At 35.7% G+C, this 16,598-nt stretch overlaps 1 protein-coding gene across 1 annotated transcript; it reads right to left on the reverse strand.

The window, feature by feature from the left end:
• Window positions 1-3,178: 3,178 nt before the first annotated feature.
• On the reverse strand, window positions 3,179-8,826 carry LOC145681497 (uncharacterized). The gene is made up of 2 exons (XM_081753147.1): window positions 8,690-8,826; window positions 3,179-5,059 (listed from the first exon to the last, which is right to left on the reverse strand). The coding sequence occupies exon 2, from the start codon at window positions 5,036-5,038 to the stop codon at window positions 3,335-3,337; it is 1,704 nt and encodes a 567-aa protein (XP_081609273.1). The 5' UTR covers window positions 5,039-5,059; window positions 8,690-8,826; the 3' UTR covers window positions 3,179-3,334.
• Between the last annotated feature and the right edge of the window lie 7,772 nt (window positions 8,827-16,598).

Consider the following 16,598-nt stretch of genomic DNA (forward strand, 5'->3'; position numbering starts at 1 on the left):
TATAATCTCATATTTTAGTTCTCGGAATTGGAATACAAACTTGAAATTCGCATGCTTGTACGTTTCCGTTAGCGTTTCTTAAGTAAATCACCAAAAATTAAAAAGTTCAAGCGTAGAGAGGATGTATGGGAAACTGAAAAGTCTCCCAATGTTATTTATGTGGGACAACTTCTAACCCCAAAATATTTAGGCACTTCTAACAGGATCCGAATGATGAAATTTGGCATGATTGTAGACATCCGGGACTAACCAACAGTGAATATTTTTAGTTTTTAAAGTATCTATTTGGGGGATGAAGCAATTCCCATGCTATTTAAATGGGTGTTTCCTTGTGACACAAAATCTTATCTTCTAGATGGTTGAAATATGAAAAGAAACTTAAAATTGGGTAGAATTGTAGATTTTAGGAGCTCGACGCCGTAGGCCGAGCAAACGCGGGGGGTATGGAGGCGGATTACCCAGCTAGCCAAAGACTATTCTATTCTATCTAACGCAACTTTGTGAACATATTAACCTCCGTAACTGTGATTGGATTTCAATTATACTTTGCTGATACATTAAATGTTTTAATACTGCGGTCCAGTTCGACGATGTGTGTCGTGGGAGCAAGGAGGAGCTAACCCCCTTATCATATAGGAGTGGCAATGATTATGGAGCTAGAAAGATGGAACAAACGCGAAACGCAAACTTTTGCACAACTGAACACAAACAATACCGGGCCTAATTGCTGCATCATGCACAGTTTTTGAGATCTAGCATGAAACATATCCAAACATTTAATTTTTTCCGGGCTACAACCGTCGTCACGCACATGCTTTCTTCGCACTTTTACAATGTCCTCACTTTTTCTCCATGTAATATCAGTTATGATTTTTTTTTGCAATAGTTTATTCATATACAGAATTTCTTTGTGGCCTAAGCAGCAATATTCAGCCCTTTGCCCTCCTGAGATATTACGTCCCCGAAATGGCATCAAAATCACAAACTTCAACTATCGGACCCCCATAAATCTATGGTGCCAGTAGTATCATAGCTGTGGATATTTCTACAGACTCTTTACATACAATAGCACAAAACTTATGATTCCCCCACTTTATGTCATTCCAAATTACAGCCCTTTAAAAGTGTAATTTTCTCTAGTATTTCTGGTGATTTCAACCCTGCATATTTGAATTGCATTGGTATTCAGTGTATTGGTTTGCAACCCTGCATATTTATTTAGACGCAAAAGTTTATATTCTTCGTGTATCTCAATCTACCCTCTAAACATTCGTTTTTGTTTGGTGTTCGTCTGATTCATACGTTCTGAGCAACTGTAGTTTTCTAAACGCTTGCAAATACAAGAATTGGCAATCCACCGAAAACAAAGATGTCCGCCATTCAGGAACACTTGTACATACGACAACGGAAATGAAGTTATTGACCTTTTCATACACAAGGGTCATCACACTCAATTTTTTATAATTCTAAGAGATGGTTGAGCAACCACCTCTGGACCACTTCGTATGAATAACCCCCTTATCTTTCATAAACCCGCACAAGAAGAAGTCAAGTGCCTTGTAATTTGGAGACCGTGGCGGCCAGGCAATTGGTCCACCACGACCTATCCACTTATCTGGGAAATGCTGATCAAAAAAATTCTTTACGTCTATCAGGTAGTGCGGAGGGGCGCCATCTTGTTGCCACCACATGTGACCATCGTGGTCATTTTCATTTAAGTGTGGAACAAGGAAGTTCTGGAGCATATCAAGATAGGCGATGGCGGTGATGGTGCTCTGAGCAAAGAAGAATGGTCCATACACCTTTGCTCTGGAAACAGCGCAAAATACATTTACTTTGGGTCTGTCATGAACCAGCTCCACGTGCGCATGTGGATTTTCCGTTTCCCAAATACGATATGTGTGTTGACTCGGGAGGAAAGGTGAAAAGTTGATTCATTACTGAATACCACATTGTTCAAGAATGACTCATGCGATCCACTAATGCGATCCAACGTGGTAACCCAGAATTCATGTCGGGCATGTTTATCCACTTCAGTCAGTTCTTAAACCAAGGACAGTCATAATGGCTTCATAGAGAAACGTCTACGCAATACACTCCAAACAGTAGTCTGAGGGATACCAGATTGTTGTGATACACGTCGTTTAGATTTTCGAGGACTGCGGACAAGACTCTCCCGAACAGCTTACACCATATCATCAGTCACAGGTGAGCGCTCTGGAGCCTTTATGTGTCACACAGAACAACCTGTTTCAACAAATGTCTGATGTCATTCGTACACTGTTGGTTTGCTGGGCGGTTCCTTTTCCTATTGTGTGCGAAACTTACGCTGTACACTCGTTGGTGACTTCGTTTCATCAAACCAAAACATGCACTTAGCTCTTTCTGCACCAGTGAAAGTCTCCATTTTCAACGACTGACCGGTGGCGCCGCGTGTGGTCAACTCCGCAACTACTCACTACGTGGTCAAATTTGAAGTGTTTTGCAGTATAATGATATATAAACCAAGTTTGTATGTGGTTTCAATAAAGAATTATAAGTAATTGAAGTTGTAAACCCTATAAGGAATCATCACCTATATATATATATATATATATATATATATATATATATATATATATATATATATATATATATATATATATATATATATACATAGAGAGAGAGAGAGAGAGTGAGAGAGAGAGAGATGAAATAGGAATGAAAATAATAATTAAAGAGTTGAGAACGAGAATGCGTATCTTCAACCGTTACTGAATTTGAGGCAATACATACATTCTACATTGTAAGTATTCCTTAAAAAATATGTGAAATACTGATATACCTTCTACAATTAAAACGCCATAAAGTAATAACATTTTTTTAATTCTAAGGATTGTAGTTGAAGTTAAATAAGAGTAATTTATGTAAATATACCAATCAATAATATAAATGACCAATTGTATTTTAATACCAACCTTATCCTTGATCGTACATATTGTTATAATTTAATAAAAGTAGGATAACGGAACGCTTGTCAGTTTTTTTAATTGAAATTTTGACATAAATTAATTTAGTGTTGTGCGATCTAACATGCTTTTTAAGTGTGAAAATCTAATGTCTTTAGGAGCACTTCCTATATATATATATATATATATATATATATATATATATATATATATATATATATTGCCAGGAAATAATGCTCCTTGGACTCATGGGTTCAAAATATTTCATTTGATTAATTTTTCTTCATAAATGTTAAACTGGATTCATGATTCATTCATCCTAGCTGTCGACTTAATACCGTAGCAATCAAACATTACTCAAACCTTAATGTTTAATTTGTCAAACATCAAGGGACTAGGTTTGTATCCTGACGAATGTAGCGCTCAAAACCAGTATCTGCTAAAGATATGAACGATGGCAATTTATGAATTACTTCAATTTCTTCGTATCTTTTTAGGAACATTTCTAAAATGGATGTACTTTCAAATATTTCACTATTTCCTATTTTGAACACTCTAAGTTTAGGCTGGTTTCGTATATTGCACAAGTCAAGAATAAAATTAGGTTGTATTTCTATAATGTTCTCGACACGAAGTTCACTTAAATTTGGTGCGTTCATGAGAAGATTGCGTACAGCACTAGAGGTAATGGATTTACGCATTGTAACTTTGGTTAGAGCAAAACATGATCTGATAAATTGTGGATTTGTCCAAGTAATCTTGCAACCAAACGAAAGAAAGAGCAGCTCTAGATTTGGACATTGCTGAAGAACAAACCGTAGATCAACTTCTTTTACTAGAGCTGACTTCAGATATAATCGTTTTAAATTAAAACCACTTGTAAGGAGGAATTTCTTCAATTCATAATCATGATTCCTTCTGTAACTTGTTAGGTGTTCTTCGTCATTCGTCTCTGCAGTATCATGCATACAGTAAACATGTTCAAGATTGGGAAAACAACTTATGCACGACAAAGTGGTTTCTTCGGGTAATAAACACCACAACCTTGACAAGTGAGGACATGTTAGTTTCATAGTTTCAAGTATAGGTTGCGATAAGCTTCCAAGTTGAATCCAAGATATGTTTGTTTCAGGCATTTGTAATCCTCGTTCCATATTTCCTGATTCCATCCATAGCCTTTCCAAATCATTGAAAAATTGTGAATTTATGCTGTACTGTACAGACTGCAACTTGGGAGCAAGTTCTAACAGTGCTAAGACCCCTTGTGTTGTGACATGAGAAGATGTTGTTACAAATTCTCTTAAAGTGTTGCACACTGGACTTTTTCTACGAGCATACACAATACTATTGGTTGATTTGTTTCCTATATTGAGAAACTGTTCAGGCCACAATGAGATTACAGAAGGGTACAAATCTGGAAGATTCCAGAAGGTACTATGCCAATCATTGTAGTCTTCATTGAAATTTGCTGAAGTTGGTGATACATTTTGAGTTAATAAATGGAGTCCACGATCAGATATGGAAGATGATAAGGCGACATCTAATTGTTGTAAACTGCTACAGTGATTACCAATCATATTTAAGATTTCGTCAGTTCCAACTAACTGTAGGTTCAAACGTACCAGGTTTTCGGCAGATACAAGTAATGAACTTAATAAACACATATCTTGTTGATTCAGAGAAAGCGGAGTAGCTCGCAATCTAAAGCATCCAATGAGTTGAAGCGACACAAGCTGTTTTCCCTCTTCAGATAGTATACTCAGTAACCTTGTAAAACTATCTGATTCATGATAATCAGGCAGCACAATTTTAAGATGTTTTATATCTTGGCATAAAAGAATTTCCGTTATATATAATGATACTTGGAAATCTTGGAGAAGTCCAAATTTTCTTTGTCTAGATTGTAAATAATGCAATAGCATTGATGGAATGGGTGCTGGAAGACTAGTGTACAAGGCTCGGATTTCATTTCTTCTCTGGTTGAATCGTTGAATATCCTCCTCTGTCTTGGGCTGACGTGACGATATTATTTCTGATAAAAACAAATACAATATACTCTGAAGAGTTCGTGGCTGCCTAAATCTCGGCATATTCCATCAGATTTTTATTATCTGTAACAATAGTTTAGATAGAGAATATTATACAAACGTTTCTTACATATGTACTGATGGTCAACAGTATGAACAAAGATGCTAACATGCGTCTTGCAGCATATAGAATGGAAAACGAGTAGTGAATTGGTTAATTTTCTGTCCATTCTTGAGTTACTGATACTATACTTTGTAAGTATATAAAATGATTAAATGGAATAACTATTAGGCTCTTAGCTCTACTACTATCCATAATATATAACGTTATTAATTGAGTTGTGCTGTTTTGTCTATCTGAATATTCCTTCCTTTCAAAGTTGAAATCAGTATTACTGGAAGTCAATGCTGTATGTAAAGGCTGTATAAGTTATGTATGGACTTCAACACATACTATATTAAACGGTACAATATTTTAATCAAGATGATTTACAAAAAGGAGATCTTAAATAGAACCGAATTGTAAGAATTTATGTTTAAAGAAAACTTTTTAAATACAGAGTGAATCATTTATCTGGAAACGATCTTGAAACTTTAAAAACTAATAGATGAAAGACGTTGAACTCCTATATGATGCAAATATCAAGAAAGAAGCATTGTTTTACATACACTGCAATACCAGTACAACATCAGAGTTGCCAACTAAACTTCTTTTTTGCAAATGGTATTGTCGTAAATTATTAGGCCTACATAGTTCAACTCTACAACAGCAACTTACAATAATACATTCATTATTCTGTGATACGAATTGAGGACATTACAGTATTAAATACTGTCATAAACAGGCACATTTTGGAGGCTTTTCTCAAAACGTAATAACGGAAATAAGGAATAGCAATGTATATCAAGTACCCTAGTGTAGAAAGCGATGTCTTTAATGTGATGCATCACTAACAAATATAACACAAACTTACAAGAAATTGAAAATTTGACATTTTCAAAAGATTTTATCTTGAAAAATTGTGTACAAATCATTACATCCAACCGTATTTTAATAAGCGTAAAGACTATAACGGCGTTTACAGTTACTTAATATCTCAAACCATCAAAACATTAGTAAAGTTTGTAACACTGCTAAATATTATATAATTACAAGATTTTTTTGTAATTATAACAACTAAAACCTTCCCATAATGCTATAGAAGCAGGGAAAAGCAATAATTATTTATTAAATGCACAGATTCGTTATTTTTAAGTATTGGTTTTAATATCTCTGAAACGATTTGTGTATCAAATTGAAATAAATGGCACTGCCAATTTACGTTTATTAAAAATCATCTACGTGATTGAATACCTTACTTATCTAAGTACAATGTCGAAATAAAAATCTTTTGTGAAACGTCAAATTTTCAATTACTTCTAACTTCGTTTCTATTTATTCGAATCCTTCATAGAATGATCTACATTCCCCCGTTCGTCTTATTTATGTTACCGGTACTAAAGTTGTAGAGGCCTCCAAAGTTCGGATCTCTGTAACTCTGCAGCGCCCTTGGTCTGTAAGACTGAATTATAAATAGGTACTGTGCAGTTTCTTTGAATATGTAGATTTTAAATATGCAATAAACTAGTGCTTGAAATAAACATAAACTTACACCAACATTGTTAGTCTGGTGATATTAACAGCGTATGTAAAACAATATTCCCCTATCAATATTTCCATCATACAAGATCCATTCAATAAATAATAATAAATATAATAAATATATACAGGGTATTCATTTATTATGTAGCCAAAATTCACTGGTGAAATCCTTACATCTAAACAATAAAAAGAAGTCCATATGAATATGGGGCGAAAAACCGTTGTTTGAAAATTATGCTGAAATCGAGAAAATTGTAACTTTGCGGCTGCCTAGCTCGAAAACTATTAGAGATATCGAAGGCAGTTAAAGAAATATTAGATGAACTAGTACGCTGTCTATCTAAATAACCATGTTTCAGAGTTGGAAATATCGGCGCAACGAATTTTATAGAGAGAGCTGCGGTATAGTTTCCGCTCTTCCATCTCTAACTCTAAAATCATGTGCGCCGGTACAACCCAGCCCTGAAACATAGGTATTTAGAAAGACAACGAACTAGTATTTCTTTAACCGTCTTTAATATCTCCCACAGTTTTCGAGCTAGGCAGCCGCAAAGTTACGATCTTCTCGATTTCAGCATCTCACAACTTTGAAACATGTTTTACGCCTTAGCTTCATATGGACCATTTTTATTGTTCAGGTGTGTGGATTTTATCAGTGGATTTTGGGTATATAATAAATGAACACCCTGTATAATAAATATAAGAATAAACAATAAATAATACATATAACCGGAAACGTTGTATAAAAAACACAAAACTTTAGCAAAATTTGTGCTTCTTTGTTAGTTTTCTGTGGTGTCCTAGGACAATTATCAGATGAGCCTTGCACACTCGCCTCGCGAACAAAATGCTGGAAATCAATGAAAGAAGAAGGCAACACCATTGCAGGTTTACACCAACGTGGAGCAGCGGATCATCATTATATTTCTGTTAGCTGAAAGGTTGGAACCAAACAAAATTCACCGTCAAATTGCAATGCAATATGGTGAAGGTTGTTTGAGTAAACAGAAGTGTACGATTGGGCAGATAAGTTCAAACGGCTGTAACAAGCGTTGAAGATTCTTCACGGCCAAGACGACCTGTTTGTGCAGTCACATAGAACAACATTGGGAGAGTTGATAAGGGAAAACAGGCGTATTACGGTGAGTGATATTGCAGCAAAGATGAACATTTGTGTCGGAACAACCCACCATATTGCACTGCCATCCGACGATGAATTTCGATTGGTTTTAATCCCTCAGCTAACAGAAATAAATGACACTCCGTTGCTCCATGTTGGCGCAAACCCACAAGGGTGCCGCCATCTTGTTTCACTGATTCCCAGCATCCCGTTCGCGAAGGTGGGGGTGCCAGGCCCATCTGAAAATAATTCTTGGACACCACCAAAAACTAGCAAAACAGCACAAACTATGTCGAAGTTCGTATTTTTAATACAACTTTTCCTGTTATTTATTGAATGGACTTTGTACAAAAGTTTAGCGTTTTTTAAAAATTATCTATTAGGTTAAGACCTTTAAGGTAAAAGCATTTCACGGTAAGTGGTCTACTCTGTATAAATTCTTGGATATTTATTTTTAATGCGTGAAGCACTAAAATAAAATATAATTTGATTCAGAAGCACAACGTATTAGGGAAATAGTAATCAAAATTGGATCGATAGAATAATATACGACAGTGTTTAGGATCTTCTCCTTGTACTCTGTGTTTCATTTGTAGATTACACGAACTTAAGTTTTTTATTTGAATGTCACATGTGCAATGCACTACAGGCAGAACAAATAGATAGGTAATTGACTGGTAACACACCTTGAATATTTAATATCAAATATTGGTAACACCTTTTTAATGAGAAAGCGTAAAACTGGGAAAACTAGGGAAAATATATGAAGAAATGTTAATCACAATCTTATTGTGAGTCGAATCAAGGACGAACGTTTTGTGAGGGAAAATGGGCAATTTTGACTCTACAAATTACAGGAAAAGTCCCCACTACACTATTATTTCTACTACTATTAACACTACGCTACTACTACTACTACTACTACTACTACGAATAATAATAATGATAATACCTTATGAACAATATTGGTAATTCTAAAGCAATATATGCATTTTGAGTTACAAATTCTGGGAGCAAACACTGTAAAAATGACGGTAATTTGTATTATTCCGCAGTTTTACCAGAATCAAAATAATCATCCGTTGTCGAGGAAACTATTGATTTTGTGGAATACTTAAATCTATTTTCTATCAATAATTAATTATTTAATTGTGTTGCATTTAATTTACTTATGTATGCAACTTCAGATCTTATTATGGTAATTCAATTCCAAACATTTTTATATATATTGAGAAAAGCGAGATGAGGTCCTTTATTGCTGGGAAGTGGACCCAGTAATGATTTTAGAACATTTTCTCCAGGAGCAATTTCAGCATATGAAGGATGAAAAGTAGGTAAAACACACTGGTAAACCACAGTAGAAGATATAAACCTCGGGGAAAATACCCCAGGAACCACTGAGATCACTCCCATCCTCCTCTCGTTGGGCAAAAAAATCATGTGCAGTTGTCATTCTTTGCTCTTTATGAGCATCTGTCAGCATTTTTGCCACCATCTTTGAAACAGTTCGTTATAACCCAGTTTGTCAGTCAAAATTTTATGCACTGTTTCCCCAGGCAACTTCTGAAAACTCTTTGGTGAGTTCAATTATTGTGAACCGGTGATATGATCGCAGGCTTTCCGCTACACTCATAGTCATGAACATTTGAACGCCATTCCAGAAACCCTCTGGATCATTATCTGACTTTCCCTTCACTCATTACTGTCGGTCCGCAAATAGCACACAATTTCCGATAGGTGTCAGCTGTATTCTGTCCTTTGTCGTCCAGAAATCTTATTGGCGAAATTTTGAATTTCGCTAGCCATTTCATCTTACTGCTACTCGCATATACGCACTGTACTCGGACGTTTCTATCACTATTGCAAGCACAGAGTACGAAGACATGCTCCTGTGCATACTCAACTTCATCACTGTTGCAAACCCCGCGTAAAAAATATCTTTTTTTTTTTTTTTTACATTCGCCTCGTATTTGAATCAAGCGACTACCCATTCTGATTACTATTTTTCCTCGTTTAGGCTCTGTATCATAAGGAAATTTATGAGGAGATTTCTGTAATATCTAAGCACTGAACTGACTTCTTGCTTAAATATGTTTTTGTGCTCTTAAAGATTCTGGATGTATATACTTAAAAAAGAAAGAAAAAAGAAATCGAAAGCATTACGGAAACTACATGAGACGGACGTAGACCTATTGATAGCTCGGGTTGGAGATGAACTTTATTTACCTTTCAAACTATAGGAGCCGAGATCTACAAAGCAAATATCACTCAACTATTGTGATAATGCAAATTAAATATAACATAATAAATACATTATAGATTAATGTGGGAACTAAACTGCTCCTCGGGTGTGTATCTGACCGATGAGATAAATATTCCTATGTAGATCTACAGGTGATCTTCCTCGGGGCTAAGCGACTAGGGTACGTGTCTTTAAAGTAGGAGGCCTGGGTTCGATTCCGATCAAGCTTATGTGCTTCGGATTCCACGTTAAGCTATAAGCCCACGTCTTGTATACCTTCGCTGCTGAAAGCTACGCTAAATCCAAAATCAAATCAAATCAGGTCTTCTACACATGCAAAAGTTCACCTCAGCCAATAACTAAGGTATTTAAATCGATCTACTATTTGATGTAGAATGCATACCACGTACACTCTTATAGAAAATCAAATCCAGGATTTTCATACCATAGGCGATGAGAGATACGTTATACTAACTAACCATGAGAGTTACTTTTGAAGATATTGTATACCTACTAAGTAATCTCATTCATATCCATCTTGAATTTTATAAGTAACTAGAAAAACAATATAATAAACTACTTCCAAAATGAAATCCTAAGAGCTTAGCAAACACTCCAGAAAAAATCTAATTAAGAAACTACCTTGACATGCCGGAAATGAGATATCCAGATCGCCTGTGTCCACTCTCCTATAATATGTTTGCGTGGAGATTAAGAATAGGTCGCCAAATTAAAAAAAGAAAAACAAAAAATATTTTATATTCCTTTTATGGCTTTAGGTTAGATTAGGCTGGGTTAGTAGAGTAGGTTAAATTATGTTAGTAGGGTAGAAATATTAAAGCTAGTAGAGTAGCTTAGGTTGTTAGTACGGTAAGGTAGGTTAGTAGGATAGGGTAGATTAGATTGAATTAGTAGAGTACGTTAAGTTAGATTAGTACTTTACGTAAGTTTATGTTAGTAGAATAGATTAGGTTAGGTTATGTTAGGTTAGTAGAGTAAGTTGCGGTCGAATAGGCTAGGTTAGTTGGGCACGTAACGTTAGATCCGCAGGGTAGAGTAGATTAGGTTAGTGGAAAGCATGCTGGATTAGTTAATGATTATACGTTGTACTTACAAGTATCTTATTGTGGTTTTTGCTATGATATCAGTTCCTATTTCACTCGTAATGGTTTCATATTAGTAATGCAACACTTGTAAACAAAAGACAGCTCCCTTACACTGAACCAATCACGGTGCAAAATAATATTAATGTAGTACTCTTTCGTACACAATCACTCAATTTAGTCGTGCTATACCAGTTGTCATGGTTATAGATTAGTAACCCTATACTTGTAAACATGAAACACAACTTTACTACATTGTGCAGAATGGCCCCGGGTAGCGAAGTCGCTAACATTCTCGCCTTCGGTGGGAGTGGTCTCCGGGTTCGATTCCGTGTGGGAACACACGATAGCAAAGGTGTAACAGCTTTTTCAGGCCAGCCATCCTAATTGAGGGCTTTCCTCATTCACACCAGGCAAATGCTTTGATAGTACCTAGAATAATGGTCTCAATGGCCATACATGTTAAAAGACCGGAAATCTAATTCCTATTCCTAATTCGTACATTGTGAGGAAATACTCCACAGCAAAAATTATATCTACACCCGTCCGCGGCGGCACAACGATCTACTTGTTCAAAGTTACCGACCTTTTGCTGAGGTGGCAAGCGGTCGAAAATCGTAAAATAAAATGCCCTTTGCCGACTCTTGCCGACCGTCAGAGTCGGCAAAACACTCGAAAAGGCCTCTTTCCGACCCTCTGCCGACTCGTTATGCCGGCCTCTTTTCTACGGCGGCGCCGGCGCATTTAATGCTCATTTCTGGCTGTTTGCCGACTGCACGGCAAGGCAACTATTCGTTACCGTCGAAAATCGCGTGGAAAGACGCCGGTGTCCGGCGCCGGCAATCCGACCGCCTCATCTGGTCGGCATGGACAAATTGTCCGATCATATGTTCCTTAGCACTACACAATTGTGCTGATTTCTAACTGCTTATTTATTCCCTATTCCGTAAAATTATTAACGAAAGATATTTTCCTTCACGTAGTCAATTTTCAGACCACAACGATTGCATTTAGTTCACAAGGGAAGAAATCACAGCAGCAAATTACCTTAAATAATTTGCAGTAAATATTACACCTGCAACCCTGTTTTCTTAAACGCCACTGAGCAAGAAGAACTAGTGTGTATTTCTTGAAATCGGGAAAAGAGACATGAAGCTTGATTTAGCATGCGATAAAACTAGGTTCCATTTAAAACAATGTGTTTGTTTTGCGTTTTCCGTACTGCTGAAGGAGGAAAAGGAAAGGATGAAATAGGAAAAATTCGGAATAACTGTATTCATAGGCGACGCCTGCACGGGGTTTGGGGGTACCCTAGCCTTCCCCCAATGTTAATGATGTCGGGGCTGAGTCCCCCTATCTTAAGGATGTGGGAGCAGACCTTCCTAAATACCTTTGCTTAACAGGATATAATTTATTATTTCTTTTCTCCTATAAAGTTCACTATGAAATGTATACAACATAAACTTAACTTTAAATACGCATTTGAAATGTTTTATTTAGACCAACTTTGTGGAACTTAAGACTGCTACATCATAAACGTTTGGGAGAGGGAGGACAAATCAGAGATGGCAAAACACAGCAGTTATTACTATATGTTAAGTAAATTATTACCATTTTTACTAAAAAAGAATTTCAATAATGACATTACTATATATGGCAATTATATCAGTATATTATTTCATCAATTGTGAACCATTCGAGATCGTTAACACGAATTTTGAGCGACATTGATCTGTATGATATTTAATTCTGAAAATCTCTTCCTCTAGTCCAGTGTTCCGCAACCGGTGTTTCATTTTTTTAAAAATTAATTGTTATTATTATTTTATTGAAGTTACTGCTTTGCATATACTTCTATAAAATTTCATTCTGTGCTGCATTGCGTTCTCTGTACAGTAGACCTACAATATTTTTGTCGGTTGATGGAACAAAACTTTGAACAAAGGAAGTTCATGAATGATTATTACGTGTTTCGGAAAAAGTACAGGAAGTCCAATTCTATTATGTTACTTTTAGTGTAAACAGGAGTTCAAAATTAATATACCAATTAATATACCAATTATCCATATTAATGTATATAGAGTATTACAGGTATATTATTAGATTATTTTCTGCTATCGAGAGAAAAAATTACCCAGAATTCTTGCGCGACGTGACGTCACGTGGAAGAGAGCACCAAACAAACACATTGTAGGGAATACAGTAAGCGGTGTCGATGCGTGAAATTTATAAAGAATGGGTAATTATTGAGACAAAAATGAATAAAAATAACTTTGTTGTTGCTCAATGTCCGAATTGAGAAAGGAAGACTCCATGTATAACATAGCACTCCTTTCCTAAAATGTTGTTGGTACGACAGTGTTTCTCGGTGTAAACGCGCAATCAGAATCAATGTAAACTATGCTAATATTTATTCTATTCATTTCTTACCGAAAAATTATGAGACAGACTTACAACACGAACTTGAAAGAAAACGGTAAAAAAGAAAAAGTAGTAGTAAAGGAAGAAGAGAGATGGTAGAGTAGAAGAGTCACTAAAATTAATTCTCTTAATGAGGGCGATTACTAAACATCACCTACTAATTAAAATCATGATTATTTTCCAATAAAGTAAAATTCAATAAACTTTCTTGTTATTGTTCGTCCCTCAATGCATACTCATCTCATGGTTAATTATCCCATATCGGACTTCCGAAGAAACTCATCGAAACAACTTATTGACCGCGCCAATAGCGACTACTCTCAGTCATGACTCCGTTTTCTTTCGTTCAGAAATAGAAAAGAAAGAGAAGAAAGTAGAAGGGTAAAAGAAGGAGGTAGGAAAAGGGAGGAAAAAGAAAGAAAACAAATAGAGTATTTTAATAAGAAAATAGATTACTGGATAATTCCGGGAATATAGCGAGAAGTCGAGAAAGTTGTTGAAAGATGAATCGTTTTAAATGTTATTAACGATTAATCAATTTTAGAATGCTTCGGAATAGACACATGTTCCCTCATACCACCCAGACCTAGCTCCAGGCACTACGTTCGTGGGGTTGCCCAGACCTAGACCAGGAAAGGAGAAAATCGAAATTATTCTTTGTAAAGTTATTCCAAATGATGATTGATAACCATCCAGTATCTCTAGGATCGACCACACATATGAATTAGCCAAGGAAAAAAAATCAAAGTTATAAACTCAATATAAATTTATGTATCGTATCAATGAGAGTTTCAACTTCCTGGAAGAAAGATGTCGTATTTAGGCTCATCCTGCTACTTTCGTTTCACTCCTAGAGCCGATTTAAACCGTTAGTAGCGATCCTTCATGACCTAGGTTATTTACCTTAACACATATATTGAAACATGACACATATATTATAGATGTTAATATGACAAATGATATCACTAAAATTACTTAAATTAAATCTATCATGCATTCACTCGCTCACTCACTCAGGACAGTGTATATATGTTTAAAGGAAACCAACTAGCTACAAAGGTACAAATAGTTTATTACATTCATAGTGAAAAAAAAAGAAATAATTATAAAAAAAAATATTAAAAGCACAAGTTCTTCGTTATATATCAATAGAATACATAGAGTTATACTTTAGTAAGTCTTTATACATTTGATCATATTGACAAATGGAAAGAAGAAAAAATAATTACATGTATTATATCTTAGGCATGCTAAAGCGAAATTATGATTTGCGACATACGCAAAGAAGACACTTATTTTACTAAAAAAAATTGATAAAAAAGAAGGACAAGAATAAACTTTTCGGTGTAATAGAACTCACGAGTCTCTACTTCATATTGAGCAATAAAATATTAATAATTCCGAGCGTTCAAATCACAGATCGCGCACTACTCGTAGCGTCCAAAATATTTCGCTCCATTTAACTTAGTTTGTATATATATATATATATATATATATATATATATATATATATATATATAACTATTGGTTTATAAAAACCATTCATTAACTATATTTAGTTTGTGACTATCAGCAGTTTATAGCTGCACTCGCATACTACAACGTTTATACCCATCTAGAGATTTTGAAATCACTTTCCGCCAGAGGATGTTTCTCCTCTTAGACAGTCCATTTCCAAACTTATTAATTGGATAATTTCAAGTTATTTGTTTAACACTGGGACACGTCATGAAACCTTTCCTTAAGATCACTTTTGTATATATGTATATATGGTTCGAATTTAAGACGATCTTCCACAGGTGTAAGGAGTATGATGATTTACATTGAGGATAAAAAAAACACTGGTCAAGTCACAGGATACATATGCAGGTGAGAGGGATTAAAGGTACACTTTCCACAATGGTTTTAGGTTGGTAGCTCAGGAATAACATTCATTATGATGTGGGTTACATTTAGACCTGCCGTTACTTCTTAATACATGCCATTAAATAATTACATAGGTTATCATTTACATCTATCCAGAAGAAAGGAAAATTATTTGAGTGCACGGCGGTATTCTTGACAAAAATTTATATTATTATATTCGTTGGAAACTTACTTATAAACTATAGCAACCAATACACGTTTGGAGGACAGACACGAGCGCTCTTACATATATCCATATCATCATCATCATCATCATCATAGGTATTCTGCCTTTATTGGCAGGTCACTTGCCGCAGCTGAGAAGCTTCCATGCTCCACGATCCTCCGCTAACCTTTTCGTCTTCGCGTATGATCTTTCTGTTTTAATATCATCCATTAATTGTAGTCTCCTTCGCCCCCTCCCTCTCTTTCCCGCCACCATACCCTCTAGGACGTCCCTCATGATACAATCTCTTCTTAGGCAATGTCCCAACCAGTTTCTCTTCCTCTTCCTAATAATATCTAAAAGTGTTCTTTTCTCACCCACCATTTCTAACACTCTCTCATTCGTTTTCCGCTCGGCCCAACTAACTCTTTCCATTCTTCTCCACACCCACATTTCGAAGGCTTCCAGTCGATTTTCGTCACCCTTACGCAATGTCCACGTTTCCGCCCCATACATCACAACACTCCACACGAAGCATTTTATGAGTCTTTTTCTCAACTCTTTGTTCAAGGTCCCACAAAACAGACTTTTCTTTCTTTTAAAGGCTTCTTTCGCCATTCCTATCCTTGCTTTTATTTCACGTTCGCATTTCATGTCATTACTAAGAACACTACCCAGGTATCGAAAACTATTCACTTGTTCTATTTTCTCCCCTCCTATTTTTATATTTGACACAGACCTCTTCGTTCCAATCACCATGGCTTTTGTCTTCCTAACATTTATTTTCATCCCATATTCTTCAAAACCCCTTCTCATTTTTTCTAACATTTTATTGATTTTCTTTTCAGATTCTGCAACAAGGGCCATATCGTCTGCAAATCTTATGCATCTAATCATTCTACCTCCTACCGAAATGCCATCATCATCATGTAGGCTCTTTTTTACTATCTCTTCTAGATAGACATTAAATAGTGTTGGCGAGAGGCAGCATCCTTGCCGAACTCCCCTTCCAATTGTACTCTCT

The sequence above is a fragment of the Thermobia domestica genome, chromosome 3, assembly GCF_964235325.1.
Source record: "Thermobia domestica chromosome 3, izTheDome1.hap1.1, whole genome shotgun sequence".
NCBI classification, from domain to species: Eukaryota; Metazoa; Arthropoda; class Insecta; order Zygentoma; family Lepismatidae; genus Thermobia; species Thermobia domestica.

Excerpts from the sequence above, each read along its gene's own strand:
- LOC145681497 (XM_081753147.1), bottom strand. The coding sequence starts at position 5,038 with ATGCCGAGATTTAGGCAGCCACGAACTCTTCAGAGTATATTGTATTTG.